The sequence below is a fragment of the Doryrhamphus excisus genome, linkage group LG2 (assembly GCF_037039965.1).
Source record: "Doryrhamphus excisus strain RoL-2023G ecotype Guam linkage group LG2, RoL_Dexc_Guam_v1.1, whole genome shotgun sequence".
In the NCBI taxonomy this organism is placed as follows: Eukaryota; Metazoa; Chordata; class Actinopteri; order Syngnathiformes; family Syngnathidae; genus Doryrhamphus; species Doryrhamphus excisus.
In genome coordinates this window covers 13,807,709-13,834,657 of record NC_136358.1, presented here as the reverse complement: position 1 = coordinate 13,834,657, position 26,949 = coordinate 13,807,709, and the positions used below count along the sequence as shown (strand labels likewise).

Genomic DNA, 26,949 nt, shown 5'->3' with positions numbered 1-26,949 from the left:
TCATCGTAATTACGGCATGACGTCTTACAGACCCCCCGATTGGTCAATTGTCTTCCAATGAGCTTGTGTGATACACATTTAGAGGCGGAGCTTTACTGTTTGTGTTTGGCCGATGTCTCGCAGCTGGACTCCATTAAATACTGAAGTTTACCAAATTAACTCAGTGAATACGATATCTAAATGAATACTCGCAATATCTGAAAAAATAAATAGGGAGACGGACATAAATAAATAGGTAGACGTAATGGTTCTCCATAGGAGAGGTGAGTTGCAAACTGACACGTGAGCCAACACACTTCAGCTAATACACGTTCAGACTAATTTAAGATATGTAACCATACAATAAAGTGAATGATAAACACAAGATATGTACAATATCAAATCATTACTATAATCAAATATGTTAAAATGTACAATAGTAAACCCATGATAGCTTTTCCCCATCAACAGTACTATGTTGTAATGTTTTTTTTACAGTTGTACTATTTTGAGCCACAAGAGGTCAGAAATGGACAGCTTTATGGCATTGCTTTCGTTCTGAGTTGATCTAACTCCAATATTAGTATAATATAGATACGAAATATTAAGAGTTTAAAAATGATTTTGTTGAGTTTTCCATTAGAAACTCAGAAGGTAACATCACTCACCTTCCGGAGGAAATTAATTCAGTCTTTAGGGACTTTTATAAAAGACTATACACACCTCAGATTAACCCTTCGGTTCCAGACATTGAAACATTTCTTAGCACCATAGAATTACCAAAATTAGAAAAAAATCAGGTGACAACCCTGGACTTTCACTAACATTTCACTAACAGATCTTTATGATGCTCTACAGGAAATGCCAAATAACAAGGCACCAGGACCGGACGGGTTTCCTGCCGAATTTTATAAAACATTCTGGTCAGGACCCAACATTACCTTCCAGTTATCGTCCAATTTCACTTATTAATGCGGATCTTAAAATAATATGCAAAGTATTAGCTAGAAGACTGGAAAAAGTTACCCCTCATATAATACATCCCGATCAATCAGGATTTATCAAGGGGAGACACTCAGTTAGCAATGTACGCCGCTTAACCAATTTGATTGATCACTCTATCATCCATAATTTGGAAACCACAATCGTCTCACTAGACGCTGAAAAGGCATTCGACAGAGTTAACTGGAAATTTCTCTTTGCAACCCTACAGAAATTTGGCTTTGGAGAGTCATTTAGAACGTGGATCCAAATATTATATAGTACCCCAAAGGCCTCCGTTCGAACCAATAATCTGATCTCTCCAGAATTCACTTTACAAAGAGGTACTAGGCAAGGTTGTCCACTCTCCCCCTCATTGTTTGCTATCTTCATTGAACCTCTTGCAGCTGCAATTCGACAACATGGAAATATTAAAGGGATCCACACAACAAATGTTCATCATAAGATAAGCCTTTATGCTGATGATGTGTTACTCTTCCTAAAAAACTCACACTTCTCACTTCACCAAGCTATCACACTCATCAATAACTTTAGCACCTTCTCGGACTACTCTATTAACTGGTCTAAATCCATAGTATTGCCCATTAATTTTGTTTTCCAGAGCACCCCCTCTATACCACTGCGTTCAGGGAATATCAGGTATTTGGGCATCAACATTTCCTCCAATCTGTCAGACCTGATCAGCTTGAATTATACCCCACTGTTGAAATCGATTGAGGATGATCTTGAACGTTGGAGAACTTTGCCGATCTCTCTTATGGGCAGAGTATCTACTGTGAAAATGATGATATTACCAAGGATCAATTATCTGTTCTCTATGACCCCAACCAAACCATCTATAACTTGGTTTAAGCCATTAGACTCATATATAAATAAATTTCTTTGGAAAAATAAGCCAGCACGAATAAGCCTGAAAACATTACAAAAATCTAAAGAATGTGGGGGCTTAGAACTGCCAAATTTCTCCAATTACTTCCCGGCAAATAGGCTACAGTATATCTTAAAATGGATAAAACCTAACCCCTTGGATCAGTTATGGCTAGACATTGAACAATCATTTAGCCAAGAAATCCCCATCTTTAACTTACCTTTCATAAGTCAAATCCTTAGGAAACACGATTGTTTTAAAAGCATAAATATTAAAACCACTCTGACATCTTGGTGGGAATTTTTAAAAATAACTAGGTCCTCGCTCAATCCTTGCCAGTACACTCCAATCTGGAATAACCCTGATATATTGCTTAAAAAAAAACCTTGGATTTTACAACATGGCATGACAAAGGAGTAAGTTGCTTGGAAAATATCATAATGGGGGGAAAGTTTGTGTCATTCACTTACCTTGTTACACAGTATGGGTTAAGACAGAATACATTTCTTGAATACTCACAAATTAAATCCATAATTAGAGCTAGGTTTCGTAACATATCTTGGGAAAGCTATCCCACCATTGACCAATTCTTAAACATATCCGCTCCCCAAACATTATCCAAGTTGTACATTCTTTTGTCAAAGTGTGACAACACCGTTGGGGTTCCAGTCTCCAAATGGAACCTAGATTTATCTACAAGCTGTGACCCTGAGTTCTGGAAGCAAATATGCCTTAATTCGTTCCGTTTAATAAAAAATCCCAACCTACAGTTGGTTCAGTTCAAAACCATTCATAGAGTACACTACACAGGGCAGAGAATGTTTAAAATGGGTCTAACCGACTCTAACATCTGTGTACACTGCCCAGATCATGTAGTAGATGATTATTTACACTCCATGTGGGCATGTGCCCCCATTAGTAATTTCTGGCAAGCAGTGTGCGAGGACCTTTCTTTGGCACTTGGGACCTCTATTCCTTCCTCACCTGTATTATGCTTGTTGGGTGATCTTTCTGCAGTCAACGTAGAAACAAATCACACACAACTCCTCATCACAGCGTTAAGCATTGCCAAGAAAACCATTCTTATCAATTGGAAATCCCCAAAAAAACTGAACATAGCCTTTTACAAAAATCTTCTGTTAGATCATATAGCAATTGAGAGAATGTCTGCTGAATCCAAAGATCAACTGTCAGAATTTCAATCTATATGGACTCCAATAATTAATCTCTTAAATTAATCTCTTAATGTAATTCTCGAAGGGCTGAGTGTGCCTGTCTCTGCCCCTGGCGGTCTCGTTCCTCTGGCTTGGGGCATGGTCTTGGTCGCCGGGTTGCCCTGGCGTCTGGGGGGTGAGCGGGTGGGTGCCGTGTATCTCTGTCCCTTCCTGCTGGGCTGACCCCCTGGAGGTTCTGGTGGTGGTTGGTGGGGGGCTGTCCGGATCTGGGGATGGGGCGTGGGTGGGGTGGTGGTGGTCGTCCCGGGGGTGGTGCAGGCCGTCCCTCGGGGGGGTGGGTAGACGGGGAGCCGCATCCTGTGGGTGGTGGGCGCCTGCTGCTGCTGGGGGGGGCCTGTGTGCGTCCGGTGGCGCTGGTTCCTCCGCGGCCTCCCTCACCCCTGGGGGTGGGCCGGGTTTTCCCTGGGTGCTCTGGCCTGGCCGGGGCCTGGTTGTGGATCTGGGACCCCTGGGTCCCCCGCCCTGTGATGCCCCGGACGCCCCACCCGGGGACGTCCACAGCATGTGCTTGCATGTGTGTGTATTGAGTGGATGGGGTGTGCATGTGTTTGAGTTTATTTTATTTATTTATTGTTTTAAATACTTAGATAAATAATGATTAGTTTTATTATAATTATATATATATATATGTATATGTGTGTGTGGGTGCGTATGTGGGTATATGGCCATATAGATATACGGGGGGGGGCTCTGCGGGGGTCTGGCGTAGGGCGTTCCATCTCTACCGCCCGGTCCTCCATGGGCAGTGTGCCCGGGCCTCTTCTGTCCTGGCCTGGGCGGTCCTATGTCGGTGGTCAGGCCTGGGGTTGCCTGGGGCGGGCCTGGTTCTGCTTCCTGGGGGTGTGTGGGGGGCGGGAGGCGGTGCCTCCGGCCGTGGACGGGCTCCCTTCCGGCCGGCGGGGGCGCCCCTGTGCCCACGGGTGTGTGGCCTTCGATGCCCTTCTGCCCTAGTGGGGTATGGTCTCCCGCTGGTCTCGGGGGTGCGGCTCTCCTCCGGCCTGCTGGCGCCCTGTTGCCGGTTGGGATTGCTCCTCCATGGCCTCTTGCTGGTCTCTTCGGGGAGTTGCTTTGGGGGCGGGTCTTGGGGAGTCGGCCCTGGCTTTGCCCACACCCACGGGGCCGGAGGATCTCTGGGGGTGGGGGCTTGACCTGGCTGCACGGGGCGGGGTTTGCTGGGTGGTAGAAGGCAGTCTCTCTCCTTTTGTCATTCTCAGTAACAATTACACATTCACACACTCGCATTCACATACACAACACACCTCCATATGGGCACTCACAGCACATGGGTGCTTCTCTATACAATCTACTATCTTATCCCTGATGTTTATATAGTATTTGTATGCTATTATTACAGTAATAATGATGTCAAGCAGTGAGATTTTAATTACTGTAACCGTATGGTTGCAATTGTGTTTACTATCATGGGTCATGTCTTCATTGTTACTATTGCTACTGGTAAGTTGGACTGTTTCATTTCACTGATATCATCTCCAGTGTGACCCTTAGCCATCATTGACATTTAACTGTTCTGTTTGTCACTGTTGTTGTTTTGGGAATTCTTGTTGCTGCTGTTTTTGTCTCTCCCTCTACTGCCCCCCCCCCACCCCACCTTTCTCTTCTCTCCTCTTCTTTTCTGTTCTTCTTCTTGTTCCGGTCCAGTCGCTCCAAATGGCATAACAAAAACATCAAATAACGGCAAATAAAATTTCATGGTACAGGGAAGTTGTAGCCAACACCTTTCCTGACACAGAGCAAATCTGTCTAGCATGTAAGGGCATTTAGATCAACAATACTATCTGCCCCAATGGCTGGACGGGACAAAAAAAAAAATGATTTTATGCTTTTAATATACATACGTGTGAAAATGAAATATGTTCAAGCCTCATTTGCCTTATCATATCAGGCATTTCCTTCTATTTATTTTTCTTTTTTATAGTTATGCATACTCAAGTCTTGGGTGTTGGTAGGTCAACAAGCAAATGCCTGTTAGATGGTGAGCTCCTCCCATTAGAGTCACTTCTCCTCTGTGGTTGCGTGCCCTGCACTTTTATGTATGACTCCATAGTAGCAGGCTGAGAGCCATGCAAGCTGTCCCGATAAGAACGTCTGGTTACCACTACCAAGAGGATGTTGCTGCTGCTGACTGCTCTCATCAGTCTTCTCTGGTCGGAAGCAAGTCGGTGCTCAGCGGCAGGTGTTAACTTCACCGTGGAAGGAAACATCCGCCACTTGGTCTCCACACCTAATGCTGTTTACATAGCAGCAGCAGAGAGGCTTTACCAGCTGAATCGCGACTTGAGTTTGGTCCAGACTGTGAACCAGAGAGGGGTCCTTAGAGGTAAAAGTGATACTGCACAGTTTTACAGAGTCACAGAGAAGGATAAATGGAATGCAACCTTCAGCGTCAACGTACTGTTGCCTTTTGTGGTGAATGGAACTCTCATCAGCTGCGGTGTGACGGACAATGAGTGCGGCTACTGTGAGCTGCTGGCCTTGGCCAACATCTCCAGGGTGCTCTACAGGGAGCACATCCTGGTGGGGCCTTCTAGGCACACCAGCGCATCTGTGGCCTTCCTGGTGTCTGTGGCCAGCAAAGGCTTTTACATTCTGACCGCCATCGAGCAAAGCAAAGACCATACCTCACAGAGCATGTGCCCCTCTTTTTCTGAGACGGTGTACCTCCATGACACCAGTCACAACCAGGATAAAAAAGCAAGTAACCAAGGAGGCATCTTTTCCTTCGCTGGTGATGGCTCCAACCCACTCTTTAAAAGCAACAGGGAGGCAGATTTTGTGGATGGATTTCAGATTGATTCTATCATCTATCTTTTTGCCAATGTGCCTTCTTCCAAAGCCAGCAGTAACAAAGTTCGCCTCATATGGCTCCAGGCCGAAGCAAAAAAAATTGATACCATGAAGTCGCTTCGTGGTGCATCCCTCATCATTCCTGGGAGGAAAAGCAGCAGACTCGTAGCCTCCTCGGTGGTCTTGGCCCGGGCTCATTCTTCACTCTGGGTTGGTGTGTTCAGTGTGGATGGAGATCCGACCAACACCGAGCTGGTTCTGTTTGATATCACCCCTGATCTTAACATAGCAGCAGATAAAGATCAAGACTTCTGCAGCGCTGTCTCCTGCAGTGAGAAACACCCTCAGGTTGGTTTATCACCTGTGTTACCAAATATTGCTTTGCAGTGACAGTTTGGCTGCGACAGTACATTAGTACATTAATGGGTCAGATATAGTGACGAGTGTGTTGGATTTGCATGTATAATGTCAGTGTTTGTACTTCCCAGCCCAAAGTGCTGCAGCCTAAGAAGGTGCTCTTCAGGCAGACCTCCATGATGTCTGTACTGGCTGTGGCACAAGGCACATGGCTGGTCATCTTTATTGGAACAGGGGATGGCCAGCTCATTAAGGTGGGTCTCACTCCCTTTTCATTCATTTACACAGGACCAGGAATAATTGAACGTCCTGTAGTAACCGTGGAAAGTTTGTCCATGCAAACAAAAGCAATTTTATAGTCAGCATGTGCTATGAGTGATCCTGTCACAAATCTGTGGCCCTGCTTAATTGATGGACCATTTCTAATGCTCTCTGTTTGTTACTTTTTTTTTACCTGCATGGGATTGTAGTTGAATTATTGCTGTTCTTCTTTGTTAAGACAAAAATGGTCATAATGTTGCATGCTTGCCTATTAAGTAGGAAGTAAAGCAGGGACAAAGTGTCACTAAGGGACAGAAATGAAGTAGTACTGGGTCTAAGGAAAGTTTTGTTCTTTCATCACGATGTCTCACGCTTCCTCTTTCTTAAATGTACTGTCCTTCTTCTCCTAAACTTTTTTTCAAAACCCTAAATATAGGAACTACCACTGGTTAGCATAAGTTACCAATAGTGTTTTAAAAGAATATTAGTAAATAAACTATGCCAAGTCACCATCATTAGCTGACTAACAAATACATGTTGATTCAGTCGGTTACATTGAAATGTTGGGTGTTGTGTTGAAATGTGCCTGACACGCGGAAAAATCTGCCTGCAAGGTTTTGGTGACGTGTGCACTCTGTGGGCTCAGCCAATTTACTGAAGAGCAGGATGGGCTTCACCTGTGCCTAGAATAGACCAGACCTGGTCGGAGCTAGCAAGGGTCATGAAATTGTCACTGCGCCTGAAAATGTGGACACCTCCCCTGGTGCGCCCCCATGCCAAATTTGTGAAATTAGAGCCCCGTGTGATTAATCATGATTAAATATTTTAATCCATTGACAGCCCTAGTTTTTAGTTATATTCATTCATTCTCTACCGCTTATCCTCACAAGGGTCACAGGGGGTGCTGGAGCCTATCCCAGTCTTTGAGGCGGGGTACACCCTCGCCAGCCAATCACAGGGCACATATAGACAAACAACCATTCACACTCACATTCATACCTATGGACAATTTGGAGTCGCCAATTAACCTAACATGTTTTTGGAATTTGGGAGGAAACCGGAGTACCCGGAGAAAACCCACGCATGCACGGGGAGAACATGCAAACTCCACACAGAGATGGCCGAGGGTGGGATTGAACTCGGGTCTCCTAGCTGTGAGGCCTGCGCGCTAACCACTCGATTACCGTGCAGCCCCTTTTTAGTTATATAATGAATGATATTGCAAGAAGCAGCAGCTTTTGTTTACATTAGATCAGAGGTAGGGAACCTATGGCTCGGGAGCCAGGTAGGGCTCTTTTGATGACTGTATCTGGCTCTCAAGCATTTCTTACCACAATAAAAATGTATTTTTGCTAACATTTTAAAGTAAACCATCACAGAAATTACTGTTAAAAATAATATTCAAAATCAACAATTTTCTTATGCATTTTAATTCGTCCATCTATATTCTGCTGCAATACGGCCAACCATATCTATCTTTCCTGATGATATTTTCCAGGTCAAACACCAAAACTTGATTATTACTGGGTAATGCGGTAGTCTACCTCGGTCATTGAGATGTCAAAAAAACATGTAAATGTAAACTTTCCTCCTTTAGTCAAATAGCTAAAGCTGCAGAACCAAGCCTTCTGACGAAGATGGCCAAAAGAATGAAATACGTCTACGGAGTACGGTGCAAAACTATGCAGCAGCAGAAGTTGCATTAATGGCAACAAGTATTTGATTTATTATTAGACACTGCGCTGCTCACGAAAGTGTGCTGGCCACACCCCATTGGCGTGGGGTAGTGTGCCTGGTCTACGTAATTAGAGCCCATTATCTAAAACTGTTGGTCTTACATAAAAATGCACACATTTTATTGCATTCAATGTTTAAAAAAATGTATATGGCTCTCACAGATACACATTTTAAAATATCTGGCCTTCATGGCTCTCTTCGCCAAAAAGGTTCCCGACCCCTGCATTAGATGTATCAATCATGTCGTAATTTTCGATGAAAATTATCCACCACAGAGGACATTTCGAAATGTGTTCCCTCTTAAAAAATTACAAAAAAAACCTGAAACTCCAACAAACTTTTTGTTAAATGCTCAAATTATACATTTAAAAACAGAATAAGTGCCCAAAAGCCCACTGGTCGCTATGGCAGCCACATCAAGAAGGCAGGTCGTCTGTTTCACTACACAAACCCCAACAAAGCACATATCACTTGAAAGCCCAGGATGTCCTCACCAGAGAACAACAGGTTTTATTCTTGTAGCGTGCTTAGCATTTGAAATAAGGATGTCACTTACAGAGAACAAAAATGCATTGCTGGGTGTCAGCAGGCTAAAAGGCAAGGCAGCATCCCATTAACAGTAATATATCCAGCAGTTGATCACAGGCTTCTTCACAAACACTAATGGAGGTGGTCATTAGCTTGGTAATCTCTGAGAGCCGTCTCACACACAACGAACGCAACTCCACCTCCGCTGAATGTCATTTTGTGAGGCTGAGCTTTTATTTATAGTTGGCCATTTTTGTATCTTGCCAGACTTCAGGCATGTGATAATGAATCATCTTCCATCTTTGCTACTTGTTGTCAGCTAAACGTGGACAAAAACCATGGCACCACTTGTCCCACAGTGCTTTACTGGACTGATGACGACAGGAAAGTGTTTCCCAGAATGCATCTAGATGAAGTGGATCATAAACATCTGTATGTGGCCTTTGGTAACATGGTATGTTTTTAACCAATACGCACATATGCATATCACAAAGAACTTTGTTCACAGTTGCTGCGTTGCAGGTGCAGCGTGTGCTTGTGTCAAAGTGCCACACACACAAAACCCTGCGGGACTGCTGGTACGCACAGGATCCAAGCTGTGTGTGGTGCAGCACCAAAAACAGGTAGGACACGTCATGGCATCGTCATTCACTCCTAAACATGGTGTCGATGATGGAATATTCTCTTGTCAGTTGCACGTTTAAGGATGAATGCCAAAACTCCATCTGGTTGTCCATTGTGGATGATTACCAGCCAAAGATGATGTCCTACAGTGTTGAAAAGCTAAGTGGTGGTCAGGTACGAGTTCCCTATTATGGACAATTGACCCGATCCTAGCTCGTTGAGCCCTCCTCATGTATATATACCCACACTATGTAAGGGCAGCTATGTAAAATAGCAGGCTTCACTACACATCATAAAACACAGCTCTGACATACTTTAGTCAGCTCCAGACATTGTTTTTCTTCAGCAGATAGGCTAATCTAGCATGATGTTGCTGTTAAAATGTGACTGTAATGTTAGCACTGAGGTTCACAAAGCTAATCTAGTGTTGTTAATGTCTCTGTTCTCCTCTCAAGTGTAGGCTGTTGTCCATTTGCCTGTTATAACACTCCGCCCCGCCTTCCTCAGATCAAGCTAAACGTTCACACAAACGTGGCTGTGGGTCCAAATGCAAGCGCCATCTTTTCCTGTCATTTCTCCGGAAGTTCTGGCGAGCTTTGCAGCAGGGTCGGCCTTCCCCCTAAGTTCCCAGAATGCAACTGCATCATTCCAAATGGCACACTACCCAGCAGAGGTCAACGACTTAACAAATAGTTGTGGTTCTGTATATATGCGCATTTTTTTATCTCCCTGTGTCACATTATATTTGCAGGAATGAGAGTTGCTGTGAAAATCAGACTGGCGTCGATGAGGTTTTCTGAAACATTAAACATAATGGCGTGTTCTGACATCAAGGGGTCGCCCACTACTGCTCTGTGAGAACAAATGTTAGATAGACTCCCTTTATTGTCATTCACATTAATATAAGAATGTACTTATAAAATTGGGCAGATTTGTCTTGAATTTGTGTGATTAAAATACTGTTACTTCCATGTTTTCATAGTGGATAATTAATAACATGACCGTTTGCATTTTATAGTCTATTTTCCTTTAATTTGATTATTTTCCCGTTTATTTGAGCCAATTAAGAGCTCCGTAACTGCATTTCACTGCTAATATTGTTCGATGTTAAAAAAAACTGTGCTTATGCTGAATTTAATGTTATATTTTATGTGACTCAACTAAAAATATCTTTTGTTTTGTTGTCAGGTGCCAACGATGTATTGAGGTTGGATGCGCGTGGAGTAAAACCGGCTGTTCCTGGGCTACTGCGGGAGTCATGAATGTAAAGATGGACATTTTCATTTGTCACCGATAAACTAACATCAGTTAAAAAGATGCTTGTAAACATCACAATCAATTGAAAGTGTCCATCTGCAAACCTTGCCCTTTCATCAATCTGAATGGATGCTGTTAGCTGCCCCGTTGCTATGTCTACTAAAGTAGATATACAGTGCATCCGGAAAGTATTCACAGCGCTTCACTTTTTCTACATTTTGTCATGTTACAGCCTCATTCCAAACTGTATTAAATTAATCTCTTACCTCAAAATTCTACACAAAATACTCCATTATGACAATGTGAAAAAAGTTTTTTTGACATGTTTTGAATTTATTAAAAATAGAAAACAAAAAAATCACATTTACATAAGTATTCACAGCCTTTGCTTAATACTTTGTTGATCCACCTTTGGCAGCAATTACAGCCTCAAGTCTTTTTGAATATGATCCCACAAGTTTAGCACACCTATCTTTAGGCAGTTTTGCCCATTCTTCTTTGCAATAAGTCTCAAGCTCCATCAGGTTGGATGGGAGACGTCTGTGCACAGCCATTTTCAGATCTCTCCAGAGATGTTCGATCGGATTCAAGTCTGGACTCTGGCTGGGCCACTCCAGGACATTCACGGAGTGGTTCTGAAGCCAATCTTTTGAGATCTTGGCTGTGTGCTAATGTCTACTGTCTATATGGTCAAGGTACATGACCAGTCTACTGAGGTCAAGTGCGCTCTGGAGCAGGTTTTCATCCAGGATATCTCTATATATCGCTGCATTCATTTTCCTTCTATCCTGACTAGTCTGCCAGTTCCTGCTGCTGAAAAACATCCCCACAGCATGATGCTGCCACCACCATGCTTCACTGTAGGGATGGTATTGGCCTGGTGATGAGCAGTGCCTGGTTTCCTCCAAACATGGCGCCTGGCATTCACACCAAAGAGTTCAATCTTTGTCTCATCAGACCAGAGAATTTTGTTTCTCATGGTCTGAGAGTCATTCAGGTGCTTTTTGGCAAATTCCAGACGGGCTGCCATGTTCCTTTTACTAAGGAGTGGCTTTCATCTGGCCACTCTACCATACAGGCCTGATTGGTGGATTGCTGCAGAGATGGTTGTCCTTCTGGAAGGCTCTCCTCTCTCCACAGAGGAACGCTGGAGCTCTGACAGAGTGACCATCGGGGCCTTGGTCACCTCCCTGGCTAAGGCCCTTCTTCCCCGATCGCTCAGTTTAGAAGGCCGGCCAGCTCTAGGAAGAGTCCTGGTGGTTCCAAACGTCTTCCATTTACGAATAATGGAGGCCACTGTGCTCATTGGGACCTTCAAAGCAGCAGAAATTTTTTCTGTATCCTTCCCCAGATTTGTGCCTCAAGACAATCCTGTCTCGCAGGTCTACAGACAGTTCTTTTGACTTCATGCTTGGTGTTTGTGCTCTGACATGCACAGTCAACTGTGGGACCTTATATAGACAGTTATTATATTTCCAAATCATGTCCAATCAACTGAATTTACTGCAGGTGGACTCCAATTAAGCTGTAGAAAGATCTCAAGGATAATCAGTGGAAAAAAGATGCACCTGAGCTCAATTTTGAGCTTCATGGCAAAGGCTGTGAATACTTATGTAAATGTGATTTTTTTGTTTTCTATTTTTAATAAATTCAAAAAAAGTAAAAAAAAAACATTTTCACATTGTCATAATGGAGTATTTTGTGTAGAATTTTGAGGTAAGAGATTAATTTAATACAATTTGGAATGAGGCTGTAACATGACAAAATGTAGAAAAAGTGAAGCGCTGTGAATACTTTCCGGATGCACTGTACAGTACATAGAGTGAGAGATTTATTGGTAAATGTCCTCCAACAGGAACGTGTTTGCAAAACAGTACAGTCAGGAATGAACCTTTTGGTAAGTCAACTGTTTGAATATTATTTGTCTATATTTCAGTGGAAGACACTGTACTTTATGCCTTTTTTATGGTTAGAAGCCAGAGATCTCCTCCATCACTCCCAGCATTGTGTCTTTCTACGGCCACAACAATGCTGTTATGTCAGGCTATAACCTCAGTCATGTGACCAGGGTGAGGATCCAGACCAACATGGACTGCACACCACAGGAGTGAGTGTTCCAGGACTACATTGTGTCAATCTTGTGTTTTGTTAACCTATTGTAAATCCACAGACTACAATGACTATTAAGAACCATAATCACATCAAGATATTTAAACATATAAAGCTGAATTCAAATTACTAAACCATATGACGTTCCCATCTCAGGTCTCCAGTGTGGTTCAACACGGGCATGAACTTGATGTTCCACATTCCCGCCAATGAAGGCAAAGGAACAGGCCGTCTGTGCTCTGTCCTCCCAGATGGTAGTTGCCACGGGAACAGCACAGTCACCTACATGTCCTCCCCATCCTGCACCACTGTCACACCAAGCAGCACCTGGAACAGGTACGAGTAGCTAGTGTGTGTGTGTGTGTGTGTGTGTGTATGAGTGTTCACCAGGCAGACTGCAGTCTTTGCTTAATACATTATTCCTGCTGCTTAAGTGCTGTAGATAATGTTTCTGTGGCTTCAGCTGTGTTTTTTGTCATTTTCCTGAAATATAATTATGTACAGTTATTGACATTTAAAAGAATATTTTTCTCATCATTTTAAATGTCAAACATTTTTAAATGAACACGCAATGTGGAGCATCTGCAAGATAGCAAAGTTGGTGTAAGGCAGGGAAAAATCAAAGGATGCAGGCGCATCCTTGCACAGCTTTGTATTATTATTATTATTATTAGTATCAATATTTCAGCTTTTTCTTTTTACATTGTGCCTCTATATTTTGGTTTAATGTTATGTCTACAATGTGCCGTAGATCAATAAAAAAAGAACCGCAGGCAACAAATGCCCTTAGGCAGGGCTCGACAATAACGATGTACCGATGGCCCGGGGCAAGTTAAAACAAAATTCGGCCAAGTAAATCTAATCAGTGATATTCCCGTCGGGCAAGTGCACTTTGGCATGCCATACTGCCAAGAGTTTTTTTTAAAGCGGTTCTTGTTGGGTGTTGGTAAAACACGGACTGCATAATTCCGGTGGTAATTTGCAAAGCAATCCTTGCAATGGACCAATCAGAATCGTTTATTTAGACCGCGGTCCGTAATCCACAGTCCGCGTTTTACCCACACCCGTTGTTCGCGATCAACCAATCAGCGATCGTTTGACTACGAAAACACCCATCATAGCGTCGCTGCCAACATCGTCTAATTCTGAAGGAAACAGCAAAAAGTGATGAACCTCTATCGTTGCATGGTTTTTATTTCCAAGGCAGCATGAAAAACTACTTACTGGCCTGTTGCAGACTTAACTAACTAGCTGGGGGCACGGCAACCGAACTTCTTTTTTCCCTCTCGTTCCTCTTCTTTGGTCCCAAAACGCCCGCTCCAAGACCGCGAGCTGAACATGACTGCCCCCAGCGACCATGCATGAAACTACAGCCCGGAATACAACACACACGCAACGCTACAGTATTATTTATTTTATTATTTTATTTATTTGAGATTCTCATGTGATGCCACAAAAAATTACATGATATCATTATGGCAGTCTTTTCATTTTACATGGGGCAAGTTCGGGCAAGTAGTTCTCACCTTAAGGATTCCCCATGGGCAAGTCATTTTGGTTTTTAATGTAGAGCCCTGCCTTAGGTTACACTTTGGTCACCCCTGGTATAATGTGTTTCTCAGTGTAACAAGAATAACGTCAAGGCGGTCGAAGTGCCATACAGCATGTGTGAAAACAGAAATAGGAAAATGGAACGAAATAAATTGAAGATAGCAAAATAGATTGCACGTTTGCCTTGTAAATGCATCAGTTTCCGGGTTTGCGAGTCATACTATTCACCTATGTCAAATGTCTTTCACCATCACAAGTTCCCTTTTTCAGTTGCAACATCTGAAAGTGATACTTCTGCACTCCTCAGTTTCAAGGCGCCATACAAGCATGCAGACACACAATAGAACAAATGACAGTATAAATCCAATCCAATCCAATCCACTTTATTTATATAGCACATTTTATAAACAGAGTTTCCAAAGTGCTGCACAGACTAGTAAAAATAAAAAGTAATAATCCAAAACTAAAAGAGCATTTAAGAAATAAAATAATAAAATAGATATTAAAATATTAAAAACAAGAAACAAAGCAATAAAAGTATGAAAATAGAACCAGTTACAATAAAAACGAAGAACTAAAAGACACAGGACCATACGACTCACTCCGAGTTAAAAGCCAGAGAATAAAAGTGGGTTTTAAGACGGGACTTAAAGCTTTCGATGTTGGGGGCCTTTTTTACTTGGGAGGGCAGAGAGTTCCATAGTTTGGGGCCGACCACAGAAAAGGCTCGGTCCCCCCTGGTCTTAAGTCTCGCCTTAGGCACCACAAGTTGGAGCTGGCCCTCGGACCTCAGTGACCGAGCTGGAGAGTAAACTTGGATGAGGTCCGAGATGTATTTGGGGGCCAGCCCATTCAACGCCTTAAAAACAAACAATAAAATCTTAAAATCAATCCTAAAACAAACAGGCAACCAATGTAGGGAGGCCAGAATTGGGGTGATGTGCTCCCCCTTTTTGGTTCCTGTTAAAAGCCGTGCCGCAGAGTTCTGGACTAACTGTAAGCGGGAGAGAGACTTTTGGCTAATTCCAGAGTAAAGTGCATTACAGTAGTCCAGACGTGATGAAATAAAAGCGTGCATGACTTGCTCAAAGTGTTGCAAAGATAAAAAAGATTTAATTTTAGATAAAAGCTGAAGATGATAAAAACAGGATTTTATAACTGCATTAATTTGTTTGTTGAGTTTAAAATCACTGTCTATTATGACGCCAAGGCTGGTGGCTGAGGGACGAATGTTGTTTTGGAGGGGGCCGAAGTCTATAGGGGGGGCTTTATAGTTGAGGAGGATAGCTTCGGTCTTCTCTTCGTTAAGCATTAAAAAGTTGTGGGCCAACCAGGCCTTGACATCCCTTAAGCACTCAAGAAGGGGTGTCAGGGGGGCATGATCATTTTTTGCGAGTGGCAAGTACAGCTGGCAGTCGTCCGCATACAGGTGATAGGAGATGCCATGCTTTCTAAGTACTGCGCCAAGTGGGACCAGGTAGAGGGCAAATAAAATGGGCCCAAGAATTGATCCTTATGGAACTCCACAGTCAAGCGGAGCAGTGGAGGAGTAAGATCCCCCAAGTCCCACGGCAAGGCATCTCCCTGACAGGTACGACCTAAACCACTCAAAAGCAGACCCCCTGACACCCACACAGTTCTCCAGGCGAGATAAAAGAATGGTATGGTCCACTGTGTCAAAAGCAGCAGTCAGGTCTAAAAGCACTAAAATGGCTGAACCAACAGAGTCAGTTATTAAAAATAGGTCGTTAAAAACCTTTAAAAGTGCAGACTCAGTGCTATGAAAGGCCCTGTAACCTGACTGGAAAGTGTCTAAAATCCCATTCTCATCTAAAAAAGGTTGCATCTGTGCAAGGCAGTTTAGAGATTGGCCGATAATTTGATAAAATTGAAGGATCCAGACTAGTTTTTTTCAACAAAGGTTCAACAGTAGCCTTTTTACAGAAAGATGGCACGGTACCAGAGGCCAGGCTACTGTTGATAATGGCACACACAGAAGGACCCACGGTTGGCCACACCTCCCTAAAAAAGCGAGGTGGGACTGGGTCGATGGGGGAAGAAGAAGGCTTAAGACCCTTTACCATGTCCGTGATAAAAGCCAGTGACACCGGTTCAAACTGATAAAAACCTTTAGAGCACTGTGTCAATGTGGGCATATTAAAAGAGGGGGGTGATATATTACTTCGTACAGATGCAACCTTGTCCTTAAAAAACTGCAAAAAGTTTTCACACGTTTTATAAGATTGTTCAAGTATAGTGGATGGACTGGGATTTAAAACAGAGTCAATAGTTTTAAAAAGAACACGTGGGTTGTTAATATTGTCTGATATCAAGTCTGAGAGGTATTTTGTTTTCTCAATCTTCACCACATTCTGATAATGCCTCCAACTGTCCTTGAGGATTTGATAGGAGACCTGTAGACCGTCCTTCTTCCACCTGCGCTCTGCTTTTCGGCATTCACGCCGGGCTGCTCGAGTGACATCGTTGAGCCACTCTTCCTGTTTAGTTTTGGGGCGCATGGCTTTCAGGGGGGCTAAACTGTCCAAGACAGTCGCACAGGTAGAAGTAAAGCAGTTCATCAACTGCTCGGTGTCCAGCGCAGCGTCGGAGGTCATAAAAGCCTCAGACGCAGTGGAGAACAGAGTGGCAAAGGCCGAGGCCGCGTCAGGCTTGATAAAGCGACCAAAGCGAACGGGAGCATGCAGGCTGGTGTTACAGTGTGCGTCTAAGTCAAACCTAACCGGACTGTGGTCCGAGAACACCGCATCACCTACAGAGACGTTATGAACAGTAAGACCATAAGACAAAACGAGGTCTAAAGTGTGTCCATGTATTTGTGTAGCTCCTGTTACACTTTGTGTCAAATTAAAAGCTTCCATCAATTCTAAAAAGTCTTTCGCCATAAGCGTAGAAGGGCAGCAGACATGAATATTAAAATCACCCACAATTAAAATTCTGTCATACTCTACCAGCATTGCAGCGACAAAGTCAGAAAAGTCCTGAATAAAATCCTTGTTGTGCTTGGGTGGTCTATAAATGACAGCGCAAAGCACCCGCTCATGTTGATGAAGTTGAAGCAGCTCACCTCAAATGAGCCGAAAGACACCACTGACAGTGGCTTATGGCGCAAAGACGCTTTTAAAATAATAGCAATACCTCCTCCACGGCCAGTGGTTCTTGGCGTGTTGATGAAGGTACAATCAGGAGGCACCAGCTCAGAGAAGGCAGCGGACTCACCGGCATTAATCCAGGTCTCCGTGATGAATAATAAATCCAAACCGTGCGATTTGAAGAGGTCCTGGAGGATAAACGTCTTGCTTGGAACTGACCGCGCATTCACCAGTGCACATTTCGTTGGGAACCTAAGTGCCGCTGAAACTGCACGGTTTAGCGGCCGAAGGTTGCCGAGGCTAACGCCGGCAGCGGCCCAATGAGGACGGCGAGTACGCAGTGCACGACATTCGTCGTGTTGCCCAACGATCGGCACCAGCCATGCCCCAACGAAAGCGAGAAAACGCCGAGAGAGGAAGCGGCGAAAACAATCATTATACTCGCTCGGAATATTCTGTGGGGACCGTGCCACCTCGGGAGAGAATGCCAGCCAAGCTTTGAGTTTCACGAGTCTCCCACCCCGTGTCCCCCGGCGGCGTCTACGTTTCCTGGGAAGCGACGGCTCTGCCCGCAGCAGAAAGTTTGGTACATCGGACAGGTATGAGGGACGCGGTTTGTGTGACCCCCAGTGTTCTTGTTTCACACATACTGCAACAATGTGCTGGATTTTCAGTAATTCTTGGCGGTTATACACCAGCAGAGAGTCTATGGTCCTTAGTATAATTAAAAAAACAAAAAAAGCGAAAGTGAGCTGACCGGGACGGCGAGCCAGACACACCGGCGCCATCTTGAATCTTGTCAAACACACGGCCCGCCAAATGTGGCCCGCATGTTGGTAGGCAGTACTGTTTTATTATAATTTTTTGTTTTTGCCAATTTTGCAAGACTCTGAAAAGTTATAATTCCCAAGACCAAATGGTCAGCTATGTTACTACCGATTTTAGTACTGAATCCTTTAAGACGGAACATAATGTGCTCAATTCCATGAAATTGACTGCCATCATTGTTGCACACCCGTCTGTTCATTTGTGGAGCCACAAATGAGTTGTTGTTATTCATTTGATGCTGTTCTGTATTTTGTAGTGGAAAAAGAAAAATCACCCTCACAGGATCCAACCTCGAGGTTGTGGACGCTATCTTGCACAGTCACACCCAGCAGGAAGTCAGCCTCTTCATAAACAGAAGCTCTCAAGTGAGACAGCACACAGGAACGCATGTAGACACATCTTTGCTGACACTGGCTAAAATTAAGCTCTGCGTTGTGTTGTTTGCTGTGAATGACGAGGTGGAAGGCTGCAATTCTTTCACCAACCGGAGGAGGCGTTTATTTTTCAAAGTCAACTTTATTGTCAAATATGCTATACATGCTCAACATACAGCATACATGAAATTTCAGTCCTCTCGACCCCCGGTGCAGGAAGTAATAGTAATACATTTCCAACAACTAAACTAAATTAAATAATTAACAGTGTGAGCAGTGTAAACAGACATAAGGTATGAACAGTGGTGCAAATTAGCATGGGTGAAGTAAGATTAAAATGAACAGACATGAGGTATATGTAACAATGGTGCAAATGAGCATGGGTAAAGTGAAGTGTGCAGTCCTGAGGTAAGTGTGTGCGTGGGCAGAGTCAGAGTCAGTTTCTTTGTGCACAACATATAAAATGTACAGCAACGTATGTACAGCACTCTCATGCACACGTCTCCTACAAAAAGAAAACCACATGAAAAAAACAAACTCCTAACTAACAGCAGTAACTTTCATGAGTTGTCCATAAATGCTGTACATAATACAAATACATAATATATTTTTACACACTGGGAGTCCTGCAATGGAAAGCTAACGCTAAAATACAGCCGAATAGGTACAGATTCTGGAAGAACTAGAAATCTTTTTGTGCTGGTTATCTCGTGTAGCTGATGTATAGGAGTCCACAACCCAATACAAAGTGATGAAAAATGACCATAATAAGTCCCCTTTAACGCAGCCTTGGTAATACAGCTACAAAGTCACATGACTAGAAGACCTTTAAAAGGAGACTAGCATTTGTGTCACAAGATGACTTACTTCAGTGCTAACAGCAGCCTAGACATACACCTACAGTATACACATTGTATATACGCAATTTGTATTTACCTCAGCAACTTAAATGTAGATTTTATTTCATAACTATAGTGAAATTCTTGCAATTGAGGCCGCCGTGGTGTAGTGGTTAGCGTTATGGACTTTGGAGTGGACGACTCGGGTTTGAATCTCCACTCGTAAGCACCATCGGTATTCGTGAGGAAGGGCATCCGGAATGTGAAGGGCTCAAGCCAAAAATCAGTATGCAATTCAGCATGAAATTCATGCACTTATTCTTCCTGCTGCTGTGAAAATGCCAGTTAAAGCGACAGCATCTTACACAAATCATATATGGCCTGTACATTAGTATCTTACTGATGTGTTTATGTTTGAATTTCAGAGTCTCACTTACCATACTCCTGCAGCTCAAAGCACTCAGAGGGGTTTTACCAGTTTTCTATCGTTAAAAGTTGCCAATGAGTCGTTGCAATGCTCCCAGTCCATCACCTTCTATCCAGACCCTCAGTTTACAAGCTTCACTTCCAGAAGGACTGGCGATGGTGTCCGCTTCACTATACAGGTACCACTCACTTTTCAAAGTACACACGCACACCACATACGTACACCAATAAAAAGTACACATTTGTATGTAAACATTTCACCTTCCAGAAAATGTCAGATAACCTGGAGATGAGCATAGAAGATGTGTCAGCATTGGGCGTGTATGAGGGAAAAGACTACCCCTGCATCATGAAGAACAAAGAAACCAGCAACCAAACTGACTTTTTCATCTGTGAAATTCAAAGCGCACCTGACGCTAAGTTTAAGCAACTGAAGGTAGGTCTATCGGGTAGAAAACACACCAGTACGAGTCACATGAGCAGTGTGCGTGTTTTCCACACAGGTCATATACGGAGATAAAACAGTAACGCTGCAGAATACGTCACATCTGCTAACTCTGATGCTGCTCGTCCTTTTGCTCATACCGTGCATTATACTTGGTTAGTGGTGCCAAAGTAAATTATTTAGTATTAAAGTATTAATAGTCTATACAGTATATTTGAGGGTGGACTTGACTTTTTTTTCGGTCTGTCAGTCGTGGTGATGGTTTACCGACGCCAGCAGCGGCAGCTCACTGTGAAGATGAATAAACGGATGGAAAATCTGGAGCTTGACATCCGCAATGATATCAGACAAGGTGTGTCACACTGTTACATTTTTAACTATATACGATGTATTCTTGTAAGTATTATCAAACATTCTTATAAAGGTGTCTGCATTACACTACCTGACAGCTACACACTTGCCTAGTACTTACATAATACATAATAGTGGCAGTCCAACACTGGCACTGGATGCATGCACATACTCAACTGTCACTCATTCAACAGGTTTTGTAGATCTGCAGACCGAAAAGGCTGACCTGATGGAAAATGTTGGCACGATTCCTTTCCTTGACTACAAGCATTTTGCATCCAGAATCCTTTTTCCTGAGGTAAACAGCAATATATAAAAAAAAAACATAAAAATAAAAAAAATACCTCATAATATACACACTGAGAGCGGAGCAGCTTCTGACACACTTTCTCTTATGCATTTGTAATTTCTGCATGGTTGTTGGCTGTCATTTTAATGCTATTTTCGAAGCTTTTTGTCAAATCTGAAAAATCATCAACATATGCAACACAGACAGCATTTTATCATGCAATAATTCATGAAACAAACAAGCTTTACTTTAATCCAGACCAGACTCCATGGTCAACCCAGTTTTGATGCAAATTATAAATTTATATAATATAAATATGTATATAATTATAAATTTATTTAATTTAAAATTATAAATATGTATATAATTTACAGTCATGTTTTTTGGGTTTTGTAATTTTAGAATGAAGCTTTGATGGCGGCGTGTTTAGCAGACGTGGGTCAGGTAAGGATGGACGCTGACGATTGACGTACATGATGTCTGCACTGTGACTCTGACTGCGGATCAGGTCTCTGTGAAGGTACATCTGGACGAGTGTTGCCAGGGCTTGTCCAAGCTGATCCGGGACCCACACTTCCTTCGGTCCATGGTCCACGCTGTGGAGGAGCAGAAGACTTTCACCATTAAAGACAAGTTAGTATTCTCATCTTTGCTGGGCTCAAACACTCCTATCCACTCCTCTTCTTTATTCCCGTTGCTCCAGGTGTGCATTGGCGTCCCTGCTGACCGTGGCGCTCCACAGCAACTTGTCGTATCTGACAGGAGTGATGGAGGTGCTGCTGAAAGATTTGATGCAGAAAAATAACAACGCTCAGCCCAAGATGCTGTTGCGGCGCACCGAGTGCACAGTGGAGAAACTACTGACCAACTGGATGTCCATCTGTCTCTATGGCTTCTTGAGGGTGTGTCGCTCTTTTGTCATTTTGGTCTACATTTTTTTTATGATGGTGGTAGGTTTTAAGGACATACATAAAATAGGACATACTGTATGTATTTTTATATTAGAAATCTGTTTTTTCATTTTTTTTGTTCATTTGAATTCCTGGTACAACTAAACATACATTTGTTTAGTTTTTTTGAAAATAGAACTGAACTTATTATTATTATTATCATTCATTATGATCTTACAAAGTCATTACACTCTGTTTCTCAGATTGGTTAAACATACCAAACATTCTGTACTCTTCATGTCCTTTGTAAGGGGATAAAGTTAACGGGAGAAAAAGATCTTTTTGTGGAAAGATACATCTGAAGCGTAACTACACTGTAACATAACACAAAATACTTGTTTTACACCAAAATAACAATTTATATGTATGTGTGCGCACCAGTGACATTGAGTGACATTTCTTACACACAAGTAAGGAAGTGTGTTGTTTCAGTTAACCGCCCATTTCACACTTCAGTTTTCAGTCTAGATAGAACCAGCCCAAGGTTGTGCCACTTCTTCAGTTCCTCTTTTTGCGAGCTGCGTCACTTCTCCGTTTGACACGTCCTTGCTGGTGTCTTTGCACAGGAGAGTGTTGGTCAGCACTTGTTCCTGCTGGTGAGCGCCCTAACGCAGCAGATCGCCAGAGGACCGGTGGACTGTGTGACGGACAAAGCGTTGTACACGCTCAGTGAGGACTGGCTGCTGTGGCAGGCTCAGGACTTCAGCTCATTGGTACAATCACAGCATAATCTCAACCATCTCCACCAATGACTCCGTCTTGGCTTGGGAATAATGCTTAGGAATTTACTCATAAATACGTATATGCTGAAGAACAGCAATTGCACTTTACAATACTAATAATATAGTAATGTTCATAATTTACTCAAAGGGCACGGCGGTCTAGTGGTTAGCGCGCAGACCTCACAGCTAGGAGACCAGGGTTCCATTCCACCCTCGGCCATCTCTGTGTGGAGTTTGCATGTTCTCCCCGTGCATGCGTGGGTTTTCTCCGGGTACTCCGGTTTCCTCCCACATTCCAAAAACATGCTAGGTTAATTGGCGACTCCAAATTGTCCATAAGTATGAATGTGAGTGTGAATGGTTGTTTGTCTATATGTGCCCTGTGATTGGCTGGCGACCAGTCCAGGGTGTACCCCGCCTCACGCCCAAAGACAGCTGGGATAGGCTCCAGCACCCCTTTGTGAGGAAAAGCGGTAGAAAATAAATGAATGAATGAATTTACCCAAAGACAGAGCAAATAATAGCCAAGCATGATATATAGAAGAAGAGCCAAAACAGCATCTGTGTGCATCCCAGCTCATATAGTTGAGCTTCCTTTGTAGGTAAAAAAGTGAGCAAAGCATAGGAAACTGTGCACAATTAAAATGATAAAGTTGCTTCATATCTGTACAGGTCATCCTTATTGAGTTCTGTTATGCTGTGCAGTGCAGCCTCAACGGCGTAATCTAATCTAAGGAAACAGATCAGTTTGCTGACTACCACCCAACACAGGTTCCACCTTAACCACAAGTCTCCACAGCGACAACAAGATTGACTGATTTGTCAAGTGGCTCCAAACTGCTGCATTGCACATGACATGACATGACATGACACATGAAAAACACCAAACTTTTTTTTGCTTGTGTTGTTTGCAGAGGCTGAAGGTGTTGTTTGCGGTGGGCAGTGACGGGGGCGTCAGCGAGCCTCTGGAAGTCATCGCCCTCAGCTGTGACACAGTGGAGCAGGTCAAGGAGAAAATCCTAACCACCTTTAAGGCCAAGTTTGGTTTCCCTTACAGCAGCCCTCAAAGGAGTGTTTATCTTGGTAAGGGATGCAGCACGCCATGTGACATCTGTACAAAAAGTAGGTCATATTTCTCATTGCAGAGTTAGACACGGATGGATCTTTCATTGCTCTTGAAGAGGTGGATTCAAGCTCCCAGGTTATCGGGGAGGTGACCATGCTCAACACACTCAAGCACTACAAGGTAGCAATTTACAATCATTCTTATTATTGTTGCCACAAAGCGCAGCGCGGGGGTTGTTTTTTTTTTTTTGTCTTGTCATTTTATGCCATTTTTGGATACTTCTCAGGCCCCTGTTGAGTGCGTGTGAGGTTTCCCCTGTGTTTTTCACCAGAAAGGTACATTAGAAGCAAGTTGAAAAAAAACAAAAAAAAACTGACATACCCCTTACATTTTTTTGTCAAAAATCACCCCCATATGCCATTTTTGGATGCTTGTGGGGCCCCTGTTGAGTGTTTGTGAGGCTTCCCCAGTTTTTTTGACCAGAAAAATGCATTAGAAGCAAGTTTAAAAAAACAAAAAAACCGACATACTAACCCTTTACGTTTTTTAGCAAAAATCACCGCCCTCAAACTCTGGCATTTTATGCCATTTTTGGATGCTTCTCGGGCCTCCTTTGAGTGTGTTTGAGGTTCCCCCCGTTTTTTGACCGAAAAAGTGCATTAGAAGAAAGTTGAAAAAAAAAAAACAAAAAAACATACCTTATGTTTTTTGTCAAAAATGACCGCCCTCACAGCTGGGATAGGCTCCAGCACCCCCGCGACCCTCGTGAGGAAAAAGCAGTAGAAAATGAATGAATGACCCCCTTCAAACTTTGGCATTTTAAAATCATGTATGTCAATTATAACCCTTTACGTTTTTTGTCAAAAATCACCACCCTCAAACTCTGGCATTTTATGCTTTGGATGCTTCTCGGGCCCCTGTTGTGTGTGTGTGTGGTTTTCCATGTTTTTTTTCACCAGAAACGTGCATTAGAAGCAAGTTTAAAAAAATTATAAAACAAAAGGCTAACCCCCTTACCATTTTTGCGAAAAATCAACTTCTGAAAAAAATAAATTTCCAGCATTTTTTTGGATGCTGCTGGGAACCCCATGAGCATGGTGGTGGTTTCCATTCCATTCCACCACAGAAAAGTGCAGTTGAAGCAAGCTGGAAAAAACAAAAAACCAAAGGCTAACCTCTTAACATTTTTGCAGAAATCAACATCTGAAATGTAAAAATGTATTTCCTGCAGGTTCCAGATGGAGCCACAATCAAAGTGCTTTCAAAGCCACCTTCTCACAGCCCCCAGCCGAGTCTGAAAGGTAAGCTGAGGGGAAATATCTTCATCTGCGTGACAAACCACCTTTTCAGTGTCACCAAAACATCTCCAAATGCAAAAAGTTAGCCTAAAATGGACCTCAATTGTTCTCTTGTTCCTTCCAGATGATCAGGACTTCTCAGGGAAATATTTCCATTTGGTGAGAGGCTGCTTGTGAAGTGCATCATCACCTTTTTGTGATGACATGACAAGTTTAGCTTTTGTTTTGTCCCGCAGATTGATCCTGAAGTGGATGAGGACCAAACGAAGAGCCCAGAGAGGAAGAAGTTAAAACTGAAGGAAGTGCACCTCACTAAGCTGCTCTCAACAAAGGTACCACAGCAACACAATAGTCCAGGTAAACAGGAAGTAACACGTACATGTGTCTGTCTCTAAAGGTGGCAGTGCATTCGTTTGTAGAGAACCTGTTCCGGTCTGTGTGGGGGATGCCTCACTGCAGGGCGCCACAGGCTGTCAAATACTTCTTTGACTTCCTGGACTCTCAAGCCGACAACATGAAGATCCCTGATCCAGATGTGCTGCACATCTGGAAGACCAACAGGTGTGGATGATGCTTTTATTATTGGGGGCGGGCCGTTCAACGAGTGCACTTTGCTTCGATTGCAGTTTGCCTCTGCGCTTTTGGGTGAACATTCTGAAAAATCCCCAATTCGTGTTCGACATGGACAAAAGTCCACACTTGGACGGCTGCTTGTCCGTCATCGCTCAGGCCTTCATGGACTCATTCTCCCTCAGCGAGATACAGCTGGGGAAGGTAACGTGACAAACTTCATTTTTGTATAAGTTAATGATTTGGAGTGCATGAGAAAGTATTAAGGAAAATGTCTGACAATATAAACCTATTTGCTTTAGTAGACCTTCTATAATCTTTTTTACACTTTCTTTTCGTGCAGCACGCACCCACCAACAAGCTGCTGTACGCCAAAGACATTCCAAAGTTTAAGCAGGAAGTCAAGGCATACTACCGGCAGATCCGAGAGCAGCCACCAATCACACACGCCGACTTCCACAGCTTCCTGCTCGAGGAGTCAAAGGTGGCGTTTTAACAGTCAGTATCTTCTATTGTTTTCACCACTTAAAGTGAAGACGTTGGAATGTTTGTTTCAGAAGCATGAAAACGAATTCAATGAAGCTGCAGCCCTCAAGGAGCTCTACAAGATTATTCACAGATACTTCTCAGAGGTCTGTTTATTTCTCATCTCATGCAATCAGTGTCTCATCACACCAGAAACCACGGATTTGTCTATCAGATCGCAACATTCTGCACCGTTTATCTCTCTGCTACAGAAAACATATATCAAAGATTGTGACATTTGTGAACTCATGCCTTCCTGACACCAGATCATAGAAAAACTGGAGCTCAATGGCGCCCCCGCTGAGCTGAAGGAGGAATTACACCAAGTCAAGAAGATGTTTGATGGACTGAAGAGCTGCTCCTGGGGCTGACACAAACAAGCACAACGTTTTAGCATATTTATAAACATCTTGTTAAATTAAAGCTACACAATACATTGCAATGCAACGATAAATATTAGATTTTTATAGTTTAATGGTCTTGCTGTTTTTACTTCCACAGTATCTGGCAAAGCAGAGAATTCAAGTACCGAACATATTAACATAGAAACAGACTTTTGGAGGGAGAGGGAGAGAAAGATACATTGTTTGTATTCTTAAGATAGCGTCTTTATTACATTTAGCTAGTATATTATTATTGTTTTGTTTCCCTGGGTAGAGGTGTGCTGTAAAGATGATCTTATAAAATTGGTGCATTTTTATACTAAGCATACGTGTATACTAAGCTGTGGAAGTGATGGTCTAGTGACAAGGACAACTCAGGTGTAAGGCTACCAATACTCTTAGAGGTTCAAGCCAGTTCTCGCCGAGGTAACTCAGCACGTCGGTCTTATATGGATGTGCT

General features: G+C 43.0%; 1 protein-coding gene across 2 annotated transcripts; it reads left to right on the top strand.

Annotated features, from left to right (window-relative positions):
• Nucleotides 1–122: 122 nt before the first annotated feature.
• Nucleotides 123–26,928, top strand: plxnc1 (plexin C1). Of its 2 annotated transcripts, none has more exons than XM_058077738.2 (32): nt 123–263; nt 5,150–6,237; nt 6,378–6,500; nt 9,092–9,226; nt 9,295–9,395; nt 9,465–9,570; nt 9,904–10,069; nt 10,148–10,250; nt 10,585–10,660; nt 12,509–12,550; nt 12,627–12,760; nt 12,919–13,098; nt 18,508–18,616; nt 19,890–20,069; nt 20,159–20,326; nt 20,394–20,490; nt 20,586–20,687; nt 20,881–20,984; nt 21,378–21,419; nt 21,496–21,608; nt 21,679–21,877; nt 22,492–22,638; nt 23,562–23,730; nt 23,793–23,893; nt 24,945–25,014; nt 25,136–25,170; nt 25,248–25,343; nt 25,409–25,572; nt 25,638–25,785; nt 25,925–26,065; nt 26,139–26,213; nt 26,373–26,928. In XM_058077738.2, the coding sequence occupies exons 2-32, from the start codon at nt 5,212–5,214 to the stop codon at nt 26,475–26,477; spliced, it is 4,557 nt and encodes a 1,518-aa protein (XP_057933721.2). In that variant the 5' UTR covers nt 123–263; nt 5,150–5,211; the 3' UTR covers nt 26,478–26,928. The 2 variants fall into 2 exon arrangements, with proteins under 2 accessions (XP_057933721.2, XP_057933719.2); XM_058077736.2 differs by having other exon boundaries at nt 21,484–21,608.
• Nucleotides 26,929–26,949: the final 21 nt, after the last annotated feature.